We start from the raw sequence: 17,222 nt of genomic DNA, 5'->3' as shown, positions 1-17,222 counted from the left end.
AGATCAGTTACATGCTATAAAGGAATTATGATACCAATCAAATGTGAGTTGACAGAATTTTTTCTTGGTTCAAATGCCTCACTCTAGCACAACTTTTTAATAATCAATTCTTTGTGTAATCCACAAATACTGCAGAATTAAGCCAAATCACATATCAATTTTTAGTGCTGCTGTTTGGTTTTTGCTTGTAAGCCTTATTTCACCCTGTGAAAATTTTCTTCTAAGCCATTTACTCACAATAGCAGAATATTTACTGTTAAACTCCTCCAAACTTAAAATTAAAACATGACTGTATTCCCTTGGTTCAAATTCCCCACTCCACCCCTGGGCAAAGTTCAAATTGTCAGCATCAGCATTGTCATCATTACTTTTGTCATCCTCATGATTATGAAAATTACTGGCATGATTTTGCCCATGGGATGCCTGTGGGGGGGGGGGGGAGGGGGAGGGGGGAAGATGCTGAAGCTTTAAATTGATGAGCACATAAACTCTCAAATGAGGCACTGTTCACATTAACCATTATCTTAGCCATCATTTATAACAATCAAACAAAGTGCTAAATGTTCAAGGCCATCGTCATTGTCAGCATCAGTAACATCATCATTATTGTCATCGTCACGATTATCGTCACCATCATCATCTTCATCATCACCATTGCTACTGTGGGCATTCAAATGTTACCTTTCCTTCCAGCTCCTCCTGTGCATAACCAAAGAGCATAAGAGCAAAGTTGTGATTGCAGGAATGGATCACTCCATCAGGTGTGAACGTCACTAGTCCACTGATGTTAGCAAATACCCAGACCACGCCCTTGAAGAAAAGTTGATCCTCGGGGAGTTTTTTGTCACGATCAAGCTTCTTCAAATCCTTGCCATATTTTGGTTTGAGGGAGATGCTCAGTGGAAATGTCGCCCCATCCCTCGTCCTTCCCGTAGCTCTTTGTTTTTTGACATGCTTGGAGAGAGAAAGCGAAAATAAATTAGTGTGTAAGTTGTAAACAATTTGTTTGTTTACCACGGTTGTGATGATAAAGAAATGTTTGATGATTTGCCTTTAGAGTCACTATCAATCCTTGATTCAAGCTATCCACCAACAATGAAGACATTTTGATTGCCCCTTCTCATCTTAAAATGCAAGCACACAATGTCAAGGATTGGCTAAAAGTTCTCTGGTTGTAAAAATTCTCTGAGGGTAATTATAAAATGTTTTGGTGGAGGTATCATAATGGAAATTCAGCTACCGTACTAATATTTCCCTCATGTTGCTGCTTGTAAAAATTATAAACTTCTTCCCTTTTTTTTTCCACACTTTTGTTCCCAAAATTTTTCTAGGTCTGGAAAGTTACTTTGAAAATTTCCATACTTTTTTAAGAATTCAAGATTCTGTATGAACCCCATCTTTTTCAGCAGACAAGTTCCAATGATTACACATGGCTATGTGAGTAGCACATGGCAGTTAACTCCTACTAGCCAGGTTTTAGCATGATTTTATCAGAGCATTGCAATCCTCACAATTATGGCAACAAGTTCATAAAAAGGTTCACTCATAGGTCCACTCTTTAATGGCAGCTGTTTTGCTTGGTTGTACATGTCATACACATTCAACTCAAGTTCCAAAAACAAGGTCCAATTTCTTTAGTACTGCATGTTCCAGAAAAATGTTAACTGTTTTAATCATTTGATACAAACCTTGCTCATATTCTCACTTGTTGGCAACTCCAATGCAGGTATTAACTTTTTAATATTGACTCCAATCAAATCTGTGGTAACATAGTAACCATAAAGGGTTGAAAGATCTTGATCACAATCCACTATAACGCCCTGAAAAGAAGGCACATACTTTTGATTAGATTACAGTGTTGCAAAACAAATTTTTTTTTTTCTGAGGCACTAGATTCCAAGCAGTTCCTCCTTTTTGGCAAAATTCTTTGAACCAGTCAAAAAAGACAAAACTCAGCAAATTTAAAATCAACAAAAAAATTTGATATTAGCATACTGTGCTCAACTTCCATTTGGTGCGCTGACATCAAATTTTTTTTCGGCTGAATTTTTTGAAAAATTTTTTGAAAAAGGACTGCTTATCGTCTACTGAGGTAAACATTACTTGGTTACTTTCAAAAATATAAGTTATATAGCACATGTACCTCAGCATCAAACAGAACCATGGCTGTTTTTCTTTCCACTGGTTCCATAACAGTGATGCATCTTGGTTCTTCCTCCCAAGTCAGCTTCTTCATCCACACAGAAACAGGGAACACAATTCCACAACTGTCCACAGCGTCCAACTAAATCACAACAAACATTCATTCAATCAAAGAACAAGGTGAAACAGAAAGGATTTTTCTTCCTGTAGAAACATATACTCGCAGATTAATGTATGTCTTTTCCACAAATCGACAAATTTTGACCCTCACAAATGTCAAGCTTTGCAGACCAAACAAAAAAATATAAAGCAAGCGATGTTCTGCTCACTTACCACTTTTCCATTCACCATAACAACAGCACCACTGGCTTCAATATGCTGCTCCACGAGAGCTTCTTGCTTTTCTTTGTGTACAAAAAGCTGTGACATTTTGATTCCAATGAGTTTCTTGGTGGAGTAGCCAAACAGCTCTGCTGCCATGTCATTGGCTGTCAAAATTTCTGATGTCCTAGCATTAATTGTGACAATTGCTTTGTTCTGCAGAAAGAAAAATTCAAAGTGAAGATAAGCTTAATTCAAGTCTAACTTTCAAGATCCAATTACTAACTCTCCTCCATAAAAGCCATATATTTCCATGTGAATTAGACAGGAGAAATTAGTGTTAAAGGGCTTGACACCAACAGTAGCCAACTATAGCCACAGACTAGAAGAAATTCAGTTTTGGCTAGTGGTTTTTTATCTCCACTGGCCAGTTTGGCTGGTAAGCAAACCAAAATTGTTAGAACATCTAAGTTGTCACTTGCCACTTTGCTAGTAAATTGAAAAGTTAGTGGCGAGCCCTGGTTATATCAGCTTCTGAGCTTGTCTGTTTTCATTACCTCTTTTCAGGACAATGCATTAAAAAATTACAAGGTTACCGCCTCCCAGTTAGCTCAATGGATAGAGCACTGGACAGTTGTGTGGGAGGTTGAGGGTTCAAGCCCCGGCCAGACCAACACTCAAGGTCTTAAATCAAGTGAGAAGAATATGCTACCTTTCTACATCAAGAAATGGTTAGATACTCTAGTCTTATCGGATAGGGATGAATAAATAAAGGTCCTGTCTCCTGCAGGGTTAGGGGTAGGAGACGTTAATTTCCCATACATGAGATTACTGTGTGATGGATGTCCTCCCCTGGGGTGGTTGCTGGGTAGGAATTGGCCCTGAAAAGCCCCCAGGGGAAGTGGTCAATCAACATATGTATGTATTTATGTATATATGTAACTGTCACTCCCTTTAAGAATTCAAGGGTTAAGTGGCAGATGAGAGTGGCATTCTTCAGATCTTTAATGGTACAGTAAGGTTAGCCAATAATTATTGGTATGGTAAAGGCCTGTTTTCCAATTGTCTCAGATTTTTCCGATAAATCAAAATTCACCAGAAGATTGTCTTGGTGGAATACGGACACCATGTTATTTGGAATCAAGCAATAAGAGGATTGGTAGTCAGCTAAAACTATCACTGACATCTGCAATAGTGAAGACACAAAATTTCATATATCTTTGATGATCGCTAATCATTGCAGAAATCAGTGACAAGTCAGGAAAATAGAACGCTCCTGATTTTCTTTTTTTTCCTCACAACCTAAGGTTTTTCCAGTAGCCATTTAATACACATAATTTAATGCAACCAAATGACAACTTTAAAGAGTTGAACTTGGCACTCAGAAAAGAACCAAGTCATATTTATATGAAACATCTACAATTTGTAAGTTGCAGTTATATGCTACTTACAGGATTTCGCACTGTTGTTGGAAAGACAGCTCCAGTTCCTGCTCCACCAACAAAGTTATAAAACTGCCATGAAGACGTCAGGCGAGGATCAGGGGAAGTTTCCAAGAAAGAGCCCCTGCAATGGCCAGGTGCATAACTAAAGCTGTGCAATGAATCACCTGGAATATAAAAGAAACAGTTGTTCACTTTTCGAATATCTTGCAATTACCTGAAAAATTGTAAATGAGTAAAACAGGTTACTCAAATTACGTTATTTTAAGAATATTTATTTGAATCTCTTCTTCTCAAATAGTGTGTTGTGAGGTTGCGAAGATTAACTTCAATTGTAAAAACTCAAGACTGCAGTTTTTTTTATTACATGATTCATGTTGCAATGAATTTTTGATTCCTTTTATTTTCCTTTAGTGCACTATTATTTTGTATTTCTTGCATTCCAAGGAATTCTTGTTGAGGGTTCTTTGTAATATCCCCTCAGTTCAAATGTTTTGTGTGGGTCTTTGCAACATTTTGGTTCCTCAAACAATGTCTCTCCTTATTTGGAATTTATATATAATTATTCTCCTTCATGACCCCTTGTTGTTTTGTTTTTGGAGTTTCTTTGGCACAAATATTTAAAGAGAAGCAAATAATTTGCAATGATCAAGAGTGTTGTTTTCTCTGAACTTGCCAAAATTCTATCACTGATCATCAATTGCTTATATGGCACCTGATAGCACACAATGGATAAACCTGGCCCTCATTGTTCAAAGGGTGGTTACACTATCCACCAGAAAAATCTCCATCCAGTGGATAGCCCTGTCTACTTTGTTAACACTTATCTGCTGGATAATGAATTAACCATTGGAAAGCAATATCCCACCTTTAACTCAACCATCAAATCAAACTCACTTGATATCTGATCAAGATTTCTGCTGGGCTTGAAAACATCCATGTTGTTATCTTCTAACTTTGATTTTGCCTTATACATTTTAGGGAAAGTAGCATTGAGATCCAGAGAGTCTTGCAGTGCAGTGCTTAAACCAAGTTCAATGGCACGGTCCTTCTTGGTTGGTCTAATGCGATCCAGAGGGGAGGGGTAAGAAGGTGTCCCAAACAGGAATGATCCGGGAACAGGCCCTGACTTCAGATTCAGCGATTTCCCTAAGGATTTATTCTAAGAAAAACAAGAACAGAACAAAAATTCAAAATCTTGCTTTTGTGACTAGCATCTTACTTCTCCCTACAATATCAGCCCTAAATCACACAATAAGGTCAGGAGAGTAAAGGAAATGATCAACAACTAAACAAGCTCTTGATTGTTAAACAAATTCTCCTTGTCCGCACCTTAGGAAATGTATAGAGAACAGTATGGAGAATATGCATACTGATGTCATGGTGTAAAGGATTAGTTAACTCAAACAATGCTTTTGACTTTGGTGATCCAAGCATTTTCATCTGTCATGTATCTTTTTATAAAGCCAATAGTGACTAAGCTCTCTGCAGAGTCCCTAATTGACCTAGTGATAGAAAATCAGAGCACGGAAACCAATGGTGTAAGGTTCCATTCCTCATGAAGACACAGCTTTTTTCTGCCTCACTTGCTCGTAACAAGAAAATATCTCTTTCTTTATTTCATAAGCAAGTGTCTGGTGTAATTGTTTCTTTTTTCAGGATTCAAAAATTCATTGACCAAAAAAGGTTATCTATTCTTAAGAGCAATAAAAATCTATGGTCTTCATAGTACATGAGCAAAGCAAAGTAGACTTGGAAACCATGGAAAAGAGATATATAAACTGAACATAAAAAAAAAAAAAAAAACACAAAATCAAATAAAATATTTTTTTAATCTTAAAAAAAAAATTGGAGTTATCAGACAAAATGATATTTGACATTTTTTCTGTAAAACAATGGTTATGAGAATGACATTACAGACCAAATCAAACTCTAAAGGCTGATAGTTTCGAAAGAAACTGTTTGGGGCTGCGTCGGTGGGAGTAACGAAATAATTTGGATATATCAACAAAGTTGAAATGGTAAATTGGCCACCATAACGATTACAAAAGCTGACATTTCGAGTGTTAGCCCTTCATCGGAGCGAATTCGGAGCCCTTCGTCGGAGCAAATCAAACTCTGCTTAGCCTGTGACTTCCAAGAGAGGCATATGGTATCTTAAATGGCTACAAGACACCATATTGTTGCAGATGTAACACAGTTATATAACATTTAAACTGTATAATATAACTATATATTAATTAAATGAAACAATGTTATCAATGCAATAATTTTGTAAAATTTGGTTCTGTCCTCGTGTACCGGTTCACAAGAGCCAATGCAAAAGACCAAACAATACACAATAGCTAACCGATAACTCCTAAACAAAGAAAGAACAATGGTAATTCCCTTGTGAACCGGTACACCAGGACAGAACCCAAAATTTGCATACATGTGCAGCTGAGGCTCAAATCGAAAAAAAAAAAAAGAATCGCGTTTCAAAAACCTTTCTGGTGATGTTCATAATTTTAACAGCTATCTTAATCCCATACATAATGAGACTAAAACCCACAGTTACGAGAAGTCACCATTGCAAAAATAGTTTTTCATTGATTTTCGTCTGTCATCTAGTTGCTAATTGAAGAAAACTTTTTACGCTGGTATCACAACAAAAATATCTTTTGAGTACGCTAAAAGGTATGAGGAACAAATTTATATTTAGCTCAAATTCAGTGTAGAGTTTGATGAAAACATTCGTTGAGAACATACAGCAGCATTTACGATAAACTTGAAAATAAAAGAAAACAGCATTGTGCTCATTCATATTTCAAAAGCTGTAATCGTATTCAATTATGCACAAAAAAGGTTTACAGTTGACATGTACATGAAGATTGTGGAATACTTTCATTGATATATATTTTGGGCAGTTAAAAAAATTTGATTTTCGGAACACTTTTTTTAAAAATCACCTCGTTCAATTTAATTTAAAGTCGAATAAAGAGACAGACATTATGGTGCGTACAGATGATGGCGCTTTTAAAAATAAACGCTACAGTACAAGCGATCGAGAAATTTAACTACAGTACTGTTATTTGCATTGAGTCTATCCGTTGCACGAATAGAAAGAAACACTTGAGCGAGAAGCATACGTCCTTGAAGCTACTGTATTAAAATGGAAGTTAAAAAAGACCCAGAAGATCGCAGCTTTCTCTATCCACATCCATCAATCTGACCATCTTTATACCGATCGCTGCAGTAGTGCCGGTGTTGCTACCCTGATCAAAACACGCTCTTCCAGCAAATTTCAGATGAACAAATTTCGAGATTCTTGCTAACTAAATTCACACGAAAGAATAACATTGTTCCCTACCAATGGTGTCTTAGCTCTGATCGGAGAGGAAGCCTTCATGTTTGTTGAATCAGGAGACATGGTTTTCCTCAATAGAGGGACACTTTGCGGACGTGGAGGAAGAGGCGATTTTGAAATTGTCGCCATGTTTGTCTGTTCAAATCATTCCGCGCCGAAATATTCGGAAGTACTCGGAAATCCGAGTGAGAACCGAATATCTCCGATTGAAAGTCTGGCGATTTCTCGATAACCGAAGAGAGCAAAAATAAGAAATAGTACGGGTACTGTAAAACCAACAATTCATTCGACGTACCAATCTAAATAATTAGAGTAAACAAATTTTAAAATGAGATCGAGAATTTTTTTAATGACGGTTTCATGATACTTAAGGGATGGATCATGAATGGAGCTAAAAAGAAAACCTTTGGTCTATTCAACCTCCGAGTTTACAATTTGAAATTAATATTTTCCCTACTAGGATAAATTTTAAGTGAATAACACGTCATGTTACTTTGGAAAAGCATTTCAATCAAAAATATGGATTTAAAATGGCAACAGACAGCCAAACGACTAAATTTCTCATCAATTGTCGTCACCTTTGAATAGAGAGGGACGTGTAAAGTCAGCGTTTGTCTGTCCCTCCTGTTGGAGACTTTTTGGACTTAATCATTAAACAAATAGTTTCTTTCTTTGTAAACGACAGTTTGTTATTGGTGTATTTTTTTTCAGAAAAGCGAAACGTTCCTTTTAAATGCGATCACGACACATGGAGCAGTTTTGAGTCTTACAGAGCCAAACTATTCGCGCCTCCTTGCGCTACGCAGATTAACAAGCCAGTAAAATCGCCAATTTGGCGGGATCAAGTAGAGGTTTTTAAGGGTGATAGATTGGCATTCTCAGTATTAAACTCCAATGCGCCTTAAGAATAATTTTCTCGCTCCAAACTTCAATTTCATTACCATAGATGTTTCAGTGCCAATCAGTAGTAATCGATAATCAGAACTAACCATCAAAAGCGCACAATCAGTGTGGAGATAAAATATCAATTACTTGGAGGTTCGCATGGCCTTACTAAAAACGGTACTTTTCGAGTCATTGATAAAGATATTTTTCAATAAAATTCTGATCTTGGAAATATCTTATGGACAGGATCGTTTCAAGTATTTGATGGGAATGCTTTAATTTATGATTTCATTCAAATATAACATGTAATCAAAAAATCATTATTTAGCTAATGTAACAGAAGCAGTTTTTACCTCCTGCTGGTGCTATCTGAGCCGAACATTAGTAATTAGTTCAGAAGTACCGTATTTTTATTTGGATTACCTCGAATCAACACTCAAACAATTTAACGACACGAAACCAACAGAAGTGGCAGGGAAAATAAAAGAATGATTTTAGTCACCTTTAGAATTACTAATTTGTGCGCGATCCTCGCAGTAAAGAATTACTGTTGGCACTCTCCTTCATAGTCTCCCTCGCAGCCGTTTTTAGTCTCGTCACGCAACGCTTCTCCCCACAAGTTTGTGGGGAGAAGCGTTGCGTGACGAGACTAAAAACGGCTGCGAAGGAGACTATCTCCTTCATAGATTGCCGATCGTTTTTCTCCTACGACTGGCATCCAGTATCTTTCGAGACACCAGTTTATATCACGCCTCAAGATACACTAACCCTTTCAAGTTTTTTTTTTTCCCTCTGACTGTAAATTTACTGGAATTAATTGCATGTAAGGCAGTTAGGGCGGCACAACATTGAAAAATAACACAATAAAATATTATTAATTATTCCAGTTTCCTGCTTTCAGGACATCTGTGAAGTCAACAAGCTTCGTTGCTATGGCCACTCCTCTAACTTTTCGTTCAGTTTATTCTGTGACTAATCAAAAAAAAAATTATAACAGGATTCTCGGACGTGATTGGCTATCACCAGCCCGATTTGAGCACTGTAATCGGACGGTGTTTGCGTCATCCCTGTGTTCTTGGACAGAACGTGTCATGACCGCGTGCTGTTGGCGCTGTTAACTTTTTTTTTTAATAAAAACATATAACAGATGGCTAGTTTGTTTCTCAGATTTTACCACGCCTGGTAACAGTACTCCGTGTCGTCTATTTCCGTCTGTAATCATCCTCGTAATCAACCAATCAGACTCACGGTTCGCGGTCGTCCAATTTTGGTAATCACTCGCAAGATTACAGCTAAACAGACCAATTTGGACTCATCTCATCTTTTGCCATTTTTCCTCTGTGTCCTTGTGACTCACGTGATGTTCTATGATCTATTATCTAGAAGGTTGCTGAATAAAAGTAGCATTCGAGGTCAAAAGAACAGGCAGAAGGTGGAAGGTGAGTACCTAGCGGGGATCCTGCCCGAGAGTCCCTTAAACACGAAGGCGCACGATAAAAGGAGCCTTAGGTCCCACCATAGTCCCACTCGACCATTTGTCAATCAACCGTCGCATGATGTAGAACTCTTAGAGTCAAGTCAGCCTGAGCCACAGCTACACCAAAGCAGTGAACAGAGGGTGTATTCCCCAAAATGTTTTATGTCTTCATCGCAATACAAGAATTTTTGAGATTTGTATTTCCCTTCTCCAATAGAAACTGTCTTTATTTGTGGCGGTAAATTTGAGATCGAAGTAGGTAGTTCGCACTTTACCTCATGCCACCATGCTGGTGGAAGTAAACAATAGATATCTCATTAGCTCCTTTTGTTTGTCTACCAGCATTTAAATTTGACTCGCACACGTTAACGGTGAGTGACAAATGAGCCTAAGTCTTCCCAGGGAAGACTTCTTTAGATAGCGCGCCTTCGTATTTAACTTTAACTTCTCAGGCCCGGGACTCGCCCGCGTTATCAACACCAGAGAGACCCTGGGGATAAGGACGAGGCCAATTCTTTCCAAGCTACTTTTCGAGTCGCACTTTCAAAATGGCGGACGGACCTCTTCTTTTAGGGTTAGCAGACGGAAACATGACAGAAAATGACGATAATATTTGTGGATGGAGTACAAACAAAATCGGAGGCAAACCAGTAAAAAAAATTTTCACGGGAGTTAAACCTTTAATTTTCTAGAATTTCCACTTACTGTATGTGACTAATTTTTAAGAATAATGTAATTTTTATTTTCTCCGTACAGAACTGGTTGCATGGCCAGCCATTATGTTACCCAACTTGCCCATTATGTGGAAAACTATTGTATTTGGTTTGCCAAATTTACTGCCCTTTGTCAGATTCCACCTTTCACCGTGTGCTGTTTGTATTTGGTTGTGTAAGCAAATCTTGTTGGTATAAAAATGCAAGGTAAGGGACCACGGCCATAGAGATTATTACTTTTCCACCCTTTAACTCTCAAGATCTGATTGTTAATTCTCCTCTCTCGATGTTGTTACTCGTTTTCTTGTAAAGTATTCATGAGAATTTGGTGTTAGATCAAGATAAGATAACAACACAACTTTTACCTGATAAGTTTGAGTATTCTCATTACTTGTTTGCTGGATAATGTAGGGATATTGTAAGGAGAAGTTACATGCGAAGAATATATGAGAATCATAAAATTATTTGAACTGTGGTTACAGAAACGTATATGAGAACGATCTTCGCAGTGAGGAGCACTATTTGAGTAATAGTGAAATTAAGACCTGAAAAAAAATTCAGGCCTGTACGGGATTTGAACCCATGACCTCTGCAATGCTAGTGCATTGCTCTACCAACTGAGCTAACAAGCCAACTGGGAGCTGGGGCCCGTTTCTCGAAAGTCCCGGTAACTTAACGGGCCCAAAGCCATGTTTTAAAATCAAAATTTAAAGGATAGGGAAGCAGGTTCTGGCACCCAAAACAAGTCCTTTTTGTTTCTTTAGCTGATAGTTTTATTGCATCATTTTCAAAACTTTTGAAATCCCCATCTTAAAAGAACACATAACAGCTTTACGGGTCTGTTAAGTTACCGGGACCTTCGAGAAACGGGCCCCTGGTCATGATGGTGATTCATAATGAACCCATGAGGTGATGAGTTAGATGCTAAGAATTTAATTATGAGAATCGTCTATTTGAACTGCGTACAGCCTGAACATCTGTACAGGCCTGTATTTTTTTCAGGTCTTAATTTCACTATTACTTAAATAGTGCTCCTCACTGGGAAGATCAATTTCATATGCAAGAAGTTACATGTTAATCATTTTTGGGAGTTAAAGGTTTGTCTCCTAAAGATCATCTGAAAGAACAGAAAGAAGTTTTTCATCTAGTCACAAGCATGGTACAAAGAAAAAATTCAGAGTCTCCATAAGTAGAATCCTAAGGTCTGAGATTTTGAATTTTTTTTGTTTGTCCCACAGTCGTGACTATAGATAAAAAACATTTCTCTATATTTCTTTACTGAGCTCAAAACTTACCATCTTCTTATCCTTTATCATCTGAAAGTTTTCAATTTTTTTCCTTTGTAACGTTTATTGCAGTTGGAAAGTTTTGAGATCACAGGCCAAAGATAACAACTTTGTGAACAAGGAAACAGCAGAAAACAAGGTATTTTTATTACTATACGTAAAGTTTTGTGAGAGTATTTTTTTTTCTCTTCTAGCACAGCATTGAAAGCCATTGCACGTACCTTAACCTTTTACACCTCAGAATTAGTTTAATTTTAGATTCTCCGGACTGTATTCCATACTTTCCCAAGGTTCTGACAAAAGAGAATTTGTTTAACAATCATAACCTTGTTTAGTTAGAGGTCATTTACTTTATTCTCTTGACCTTAAATGTGTGAATAAGGGGCCATATCTTTTCAGCATTAAATTATAAAAATAGAAGTATGTAGAGGGTGTCTGGAAAGATTTGTGGGCAATTCTGATGCATCATTGTTATTTTACGAGGCGATAAAAATCCGAAATTGTGTCAAAGTTAGGCTCCCCATATCTCTTTGGCTGCGTTAAAGAGTACTGGAACCCGTGATGTAACGGCAGTAACACTGAGTTTATGAAAGAAGCAAAGTGTGTGTGGAAGCTACTGTTTACAATCTTTTCAGCCAAAAAATGCCATTTCAATGTGTAGTTTGGGGTTTTTCGAATATCCCTGACTTGATGAAGAATATTTCTCTCCACAAGATTCCTTCTGTGACGTCATGGCGCCCAGTCCCTCTTTGCTGGGCCAGACATTTTAACTGCGGATTATAGAGCTTGATAAAAAATTCAGAAAAGGGCAAAATACCACAAAAGTTGCAAAAACATGTTAAAGAGTCATTATATTTTGATGCAGACTAGAAAAAGAAATAAGTGTCATAGGCACTTTAATGTATTCCATACTTTCCCAAGGTTCTAACAAGGAGAATTTATTTGACAATCATAACCTTGTTTAGTTAGAGATCATTTACTTTATCCTCTTGACCTTAAATGTGTGAATTGGGGGGCCATGTTGTAAAGAGAAATTAGATGTTTAGTTTATCACTCTTATGGAGAATAGGGTTGTAACCACTTTTAGTCAAGAGCCCAACTGTGTTTAATGCTTTCATTCCAGATATCTAAATGTCAACTCTTTACACTGTCTGCTATGTATTTAAGCTTTGAAAATTTAGTCTCGAATTGAACAATATCTTCCAGTTGACATAGTTCTTCTTTCTCACCTTTCTTCTTAAAAGTGTGGTATTATCTTTTTAATACAGCCCACAATGTAAACTACTGGGATACCAGTAATTGTGTTAGCTATTAAAGTTTATTTATTTATTTATTATTGTGATGAAAAATTCCTTCCTATTCTCTTTGTAGATTAAAGGGGTCTAAAGGTATGCAGTGTTATAGATAATTAGATTGACTTTGTTCTTTATTGCAAGAAGAGTCTGTTCCTGACAAAATGGTAGACAGTTCTTGCCTAGTTCAGGTTCTCTTTTTCCCCAATTTGATGTTGGTATTTTGCCTCTTTTATGATCCAGTCTTCTGACGGATTTGAAGTGGATGATTGGTGTGATAATGCTGACGACTGGGAAGAGTGAGTAAATGTATTTCTTGTGTGCCGTGGTAGGGTCCAAAATTGTGACCAGCTGGTTGGAAGGCTCAGTGCAACTGAGGATAATTGTCTGTTGGCATCCAGAATAATAATGCTAGTCTCCAGGAGGCAATTGACTTAAGATCTTGTCAGTACTCTTCATGTACAGACAAATCAGGACTTAAAAGACAAAATGTCAATGGTTTATCTCATTTGTTTTTTCACATAGCTGGTGATTGCTCCCAAGTCAGAATATCTTTTGAGTTAAGAAATATCTTTCATTTTGGTATTTTGCTCCAGAGCAACGTTTTTATGAAACACACTTTTTTGACAACTGAATTGTTCAGTCTGGGGATGGTAGCAAGAACATTTCAGTGTTTCTTGGCACCTAGGCAAAAAGTTGGAGAGACTTGGAGTCTTTGCTTAAGCATTACATACTTTCCAGTTAGCTGTGGTTTTCATTAGATTGATTATTTTGTGTACTTTGTTGTTCTGACAGTGATAATGATTTTTCCACAAACTTGGAGCAATGTACTGGAAAATTAACACTCTCTGATGACAAACCAGAAGAGGCAGACCATAACATAGCTGGACATTTTTACCCAAGTCAGCCACACTCAGAAATGTCATCAGCATCCATTCCTCATTTTGCATCAATGTTCATTAGCGTTGTGGAAGCTCCAGACCCAAAAGCCATATCCACTGAGATGACAAAACATGAGAAAGCTCTGTTATCTGAATATCAGCTGCGTGAAGGAGGCCATGTTTTAGATGCCTTGGAAACAGGGGAGGGTCCCAAGGAGTGGACTGGGGAGAAGTATGAAACTGCAACAGTGAAACATGGTGATAAGGCATTTCACAAGTTTAACAAACAGTTACATGCATTTCCGCAACAGTGCATGAGGTAATCATTCAATTTATTTTATTTAATCAATAGAACACATTAATTTTTTGTGGACTCTGTAATGTGATAAAACCATGCAAGATGTTGGGAGAACACAAGGCAAACTAATAAATCACGAGCTTAAGGGAAAAAATTTATGAGCTATCCGAGTGTTCTCCAAACATCCCAAGTGGCTTGCTTTATCACGCTTGAGAGCCCATAAAAATGCCTTCTGTTGCATTTATGACATAACCACTGTAGTTATATGAAGGCTCTATAAACTTGATAAAGCATCCGCAGACAATGCCTACATTGTTCATTATGTGGGAATATAATAGCTGAATTAAGCACAACTTTTGATTAGTTCTTGCTCGTGGTCTACAGCAGGCCAGGCATTGAGCTGTTTTATCTTGTAAACATAGATTCCATATTATGAATATATCAACAAAGTTGAAATGGTAAATTGGCCACCGTTACGATTAAAAAAGCTGACGTTTTGAGCGTTAGCCCTTCGTCGGAGCGAATAGAGGAATTGTGGGTTGTGTGTGCTTTTAAGGGCAGAGAAATGAGCTACGTGATTGGTGGGAACATGGCAACGAGAAAAACACGAATAAATTAGTGGAATGAAAAGCGTTTCTTGATACCTTTGGCAGTCTAAATCCCACAGGTATCAACGAACACTTTTCATTCCACTAATTTATTAATGTTTTTCTTGTTGCCATGTTCCCACCAATCATGTAGCTCCTTTTTCTGCCTTTAAAAGTACACACAACCCACAATTCCTCTATTCGCTCCGACGAAGGGCTAACGTTCGAAACGTCAGCTTTTATAATCATAACGGTGGCCAATTTACCATTTCAGCTTTGTTGATATATTCAAATTATTTCGTTACCCCCACCGACGCAGCCCCAAACAGTTTCTTTAGAAACTATCAGCCTTTATAGATTCCACATTGCCTTGGAATTACAGTGATGCATCACAGAAGATATCAAAATTTGACAAGAATATCAGTGACACATTCTACTTTGCCTCTTGTGCCACTTTTTGTTCTTGTTACATTTTGGTGTCATCTGCAACTTATTACTGAACAGATGCATGGCAACGTGGACTCTATTTGTAATTGGTTTTCATTTGTAATAATTTTATAATATTATTCTATTAGGTATCAGTGGAATGGGTTGCCTGTTTCTATGGAAACCTCCGAACCATCTGAGCTGTATTCAAGAGTACCATCCTGCCAGCATTGTGGTGCAAATAGAATATTTGAACTGCAGTTTATGCCTGCATTGATTGGCAATTTGAAACTTGCAAAACGTTTCTGTACCACCTCGACAACTGATCTTAATTCCCAAAATGATCATGATAGAGACAAAGAGCATTTTTTAGACGCTGACAATGCACAAAATTTGGGAAGTTTGGATGACTATGTTTGTGAGGATAATGGCAGAAATATTGGTCTTCTGGAAGATCAAAGGAAGACATTCTTGGCAGCCGTTAATCAAACAAATGGCGTTACGATTGAGTTTGGAACAGTTATGGTTTTCACGTGTGCTAAGAGCTGTTGGAAGGAAACTGTTGGAGAAGAAGTTTACTTAGAGGAGTTTTGTTTGGTAGAGGCTGACCCGGATGTTGTATTATTTCAATAAAATATACTGCAAAACTGAGTTCGTTCTTATTTCTTTCAGCTTACGACGCACCAGGTTCATTTGATAGGACAGAGGTGGTGATTGTGATTGGGCAAGACGATAGGCCATTTTACAGTTGTGTACTTAGTTGCTAAGCCTTTGATTCAGAGTGAGGCTAAAGATGACCTTGTTGTGATAGAGACCTGTATCTAGTTAGCATGATAACAAAGTGATTTACATTTGAAAGGCTGCAAGGTTTGTATCATAACAAGGTCATCTCTAGCCTCACTCCCGTTCAAAGGCTTGGCAACCAAGCACACAACTGTAAAATGGACGATTCAAACATGGCTTCTCGGGGTAACGCACGCGAACGCAGAAACTGGCCCTGATTGAAATTTGATTGCCCAAAAGTGCAAAGTTCGCCGTGATCTGTTTATGAAATGGTATACTTTGCTACCGGCTCAAAATTTAGATTAGATACGGATAACGGATAATCTTTATTTATTTGTACTCGCAATCATACTTGCTCTAAGCAAAAAAGTTACAAAATTGAAAGAAATTATTAGACATAAAATTGGAGTACTAGCAGCCTGGAATAACCATAATGGCTAGTGGAGTCAGGCAGCTAGTTAACATCAGTATTAAATAGAATTAAAGTACAGGTCAGCAAGAAGATTAAAGCACCACCTTGCTCGCAGACTGCTGACCAATACTGGTCAGATAACTATACAGTAGAATTTATCAAAACTACCCTAACACACTTTGGGATCCCATGGAACCTATCATTTCCTTTAGGTGCAAGGCCGTGTCTTGTGTTCAACCATCGCACATCACGTTTCACGCACATGTATCACGCTTCGCGCTTGTGTTTTGCGTATCGCACTCTTCTTTGATGAACGCAGCCGTGATGAGACTAAATGTGGGAGAATGGGAGTTACTTTTTGACTCGCGCAATTACTTCTACATTGACGTAGTAATAGAGTGGGCCATTCCCGTGTTCTTACAACCCACACTTCCGATGAAGCGAAGTCAAAAGTGCGGAAGACTTCACTGAAAATACTTTTTTTTTGCACAGGCAGCCCAAGCTCACTACTAGAAAAGCGGACGTGACTCTTACCGTGTTGCGCAACGTTTATATTTATAAAGGTTTGTATGGGATGTTATCGGTTTGCCTTAAAAGAGAGGGAAAAATGTCTTGTTTTGAAATGAAATGGACTTACCTTATTGCCTTGTTGTTTTCCTGGTTGATTCCTAGCGTCTCAGGCCATTTTGAAGCGTTTTCGGCGAGTTAGCGCTATGTTAGTGCTAACTTGCCGAAAACGCTTCAAAGTGGCCTGAGACGCCAGGAATCAACCAGGAAAACAACAAGGCAATAAGGTAAGTCCATTTCATTTCAAAACAAGACATTTTTTCCTCTCTATTAAGGCAAACCGATAACATCCCATACAAACCTTTATAAATATAAACGTTGCGCAACACGGTAAGAGTCACGTCCGCTTTTCTGGAAGTGAGCT

The 17,222-nt window shown here is 37.7% G+C and overlaps 2 protein-coding genes, 1 long non-coding RNA gene and 1 other non-coding gene across 4 annotated transcripts in view; 2 read left to right on the top strand and 2 right to left on the bottom strand.

Moving 5' to 3' along the window:
• Positions 1–5,022, top strand: part of LOC148736697 (uncharacterized) — a 5,115-nt gene extending 93 nt beyond the window's left edge. Inside the window, exons 1-5 of the long non-coding RNA XR_015996056.1 lie at positions 1–43; positions 694–986; positions 3,031–3,157; positions 3,917–4,042; positions 4,887–5,022. The exon at positions 1–43 is cut by the window's left edge and continues 93 nt beyond it. This is a non-coding gene — a long non-coding RNA (uncharacterized LOC148736697). The remainder of the gene's footprint in view (positions 44–693; positions 987–3,030; positions 3,158–3,916; positions 4,043–4,886) is intronic.
• LOC111338444 (PAS domain-containing serine/threonine-protein kinase) overlaps positions 1–7,413 on the bottom strand; it is a 23,367-nt gene extending 15,954 nt beyond the window's left edge. The window contains exons 1-8 of the mRNA XM_088747050.1: positions 7,255–7,413; positions 4,803–5,067; positions 3,915–4,072; positions 2,476–2,679; positions 2,144–2,284; positions 1,689–1,820; positions 682–954; positions 1–14 (exon numbers count right to left, since the gene is read on the bottom strand). The exon at positions 1–14 is cut by the window's left edge and continues 203 nt beyond it. Of these exons, the coding sequence (XP_088603176.1) occupies positions 1–14; positions 682–954; positions 1,689–1,820; positions 2,144–2,284; positions 2,476–2,679; positions 3,915–4,072; positions 4,803–5,067; positions 7,255–7,380 (1,313 nt within the window). The 5' untranslated portion in view covers positions 7,381–7,413. The remainder of the gene's footprint in view (positions 15–681; positions 955–1,688; positions 1,821–2,143; positions 2,285–2,475; positions 2,680–3,914; positions 4,073–4,802; positions 5,068–7,254) is intronic.
• A 2,696-nt stretch (positions 7,414–10,109) lies between these two features.
• On the top strand, positions 10,110–15,747 carry LOC111338445 (uS5 assembly chaperone PDCD2L). Its single transcript, XM_088751052.1, has 6 exons — positions 10,110–10,263; positions 10,370–10,533; positions 11,685–11,751; positions 13,148–13,203; positions 13,700–14,104; positions 15,246–15,747. Exons 1-6 carry the CDS (start codon positions 10,162–10,164, stop codon positions 15,727–15,729), a joined length of 1,278 nt encoding a protein of 425 aa, XP_088607178.1. The 5' UTR covers positions 10,110–10,161; the 3' UTR covers positions 15,730–15,747.
• Positions 10,886–10,958, bottom strand: Trnaa-agc (transfer RNA alanine (anticodon AGC)). The gene has a single exon. It is a non-coding gene; the product is annotated as a tRNA-Ala (tRNA).
• Positions 15,748–17,222: the final 1,475 nt, after the last annotated feature.

This window comes from Stylophora pistillata, chromosome 2 (genome assembly GCF_964205215.1).
Source record: "Stylophora pistillata chromosome 2, jaStyPist1.2, whole genome shotgun sequence".
Taxonomy (NCBI): Eukaryota; Metazoa; Cnidaria; class Anthozoa; order Scleractinia; family Pocilloporidae; genus Stylophora; species Stylophora pistillata.
Note: the sequence above shows the minus strand (reverse complement) of the source record. Positions and strands in the feature narration are given on the sequence as shown.

What these genes read in the sequence shown, in the direction of transcription:
- LOC111338445 (XM_088751052.1), top strand. Translation starts at nt 10,162, where the DNA reads ATGGCGGACGGACCTCTTCTTTTAGGGTTAGCAGACGGAAACATGACA. An exon ending in TGTTGGTATAAAAATGCAAG is followed by an intron (nt 10,534 to 11,684) that starts GTAAGGGACCAC and finishes CGTTTATTGCAG; the next exon opens with TTGGAAAGTTTTGAGATCAC. An exon ending in AATGCTGACGACTGGGAAGA is followed by an intron (nt 13,204 to 13,699) that starts GTGAGTAAATGT and finishes TTGTTCTGACAG; the next exon opens with TGATAATGATTTTTCCACAA.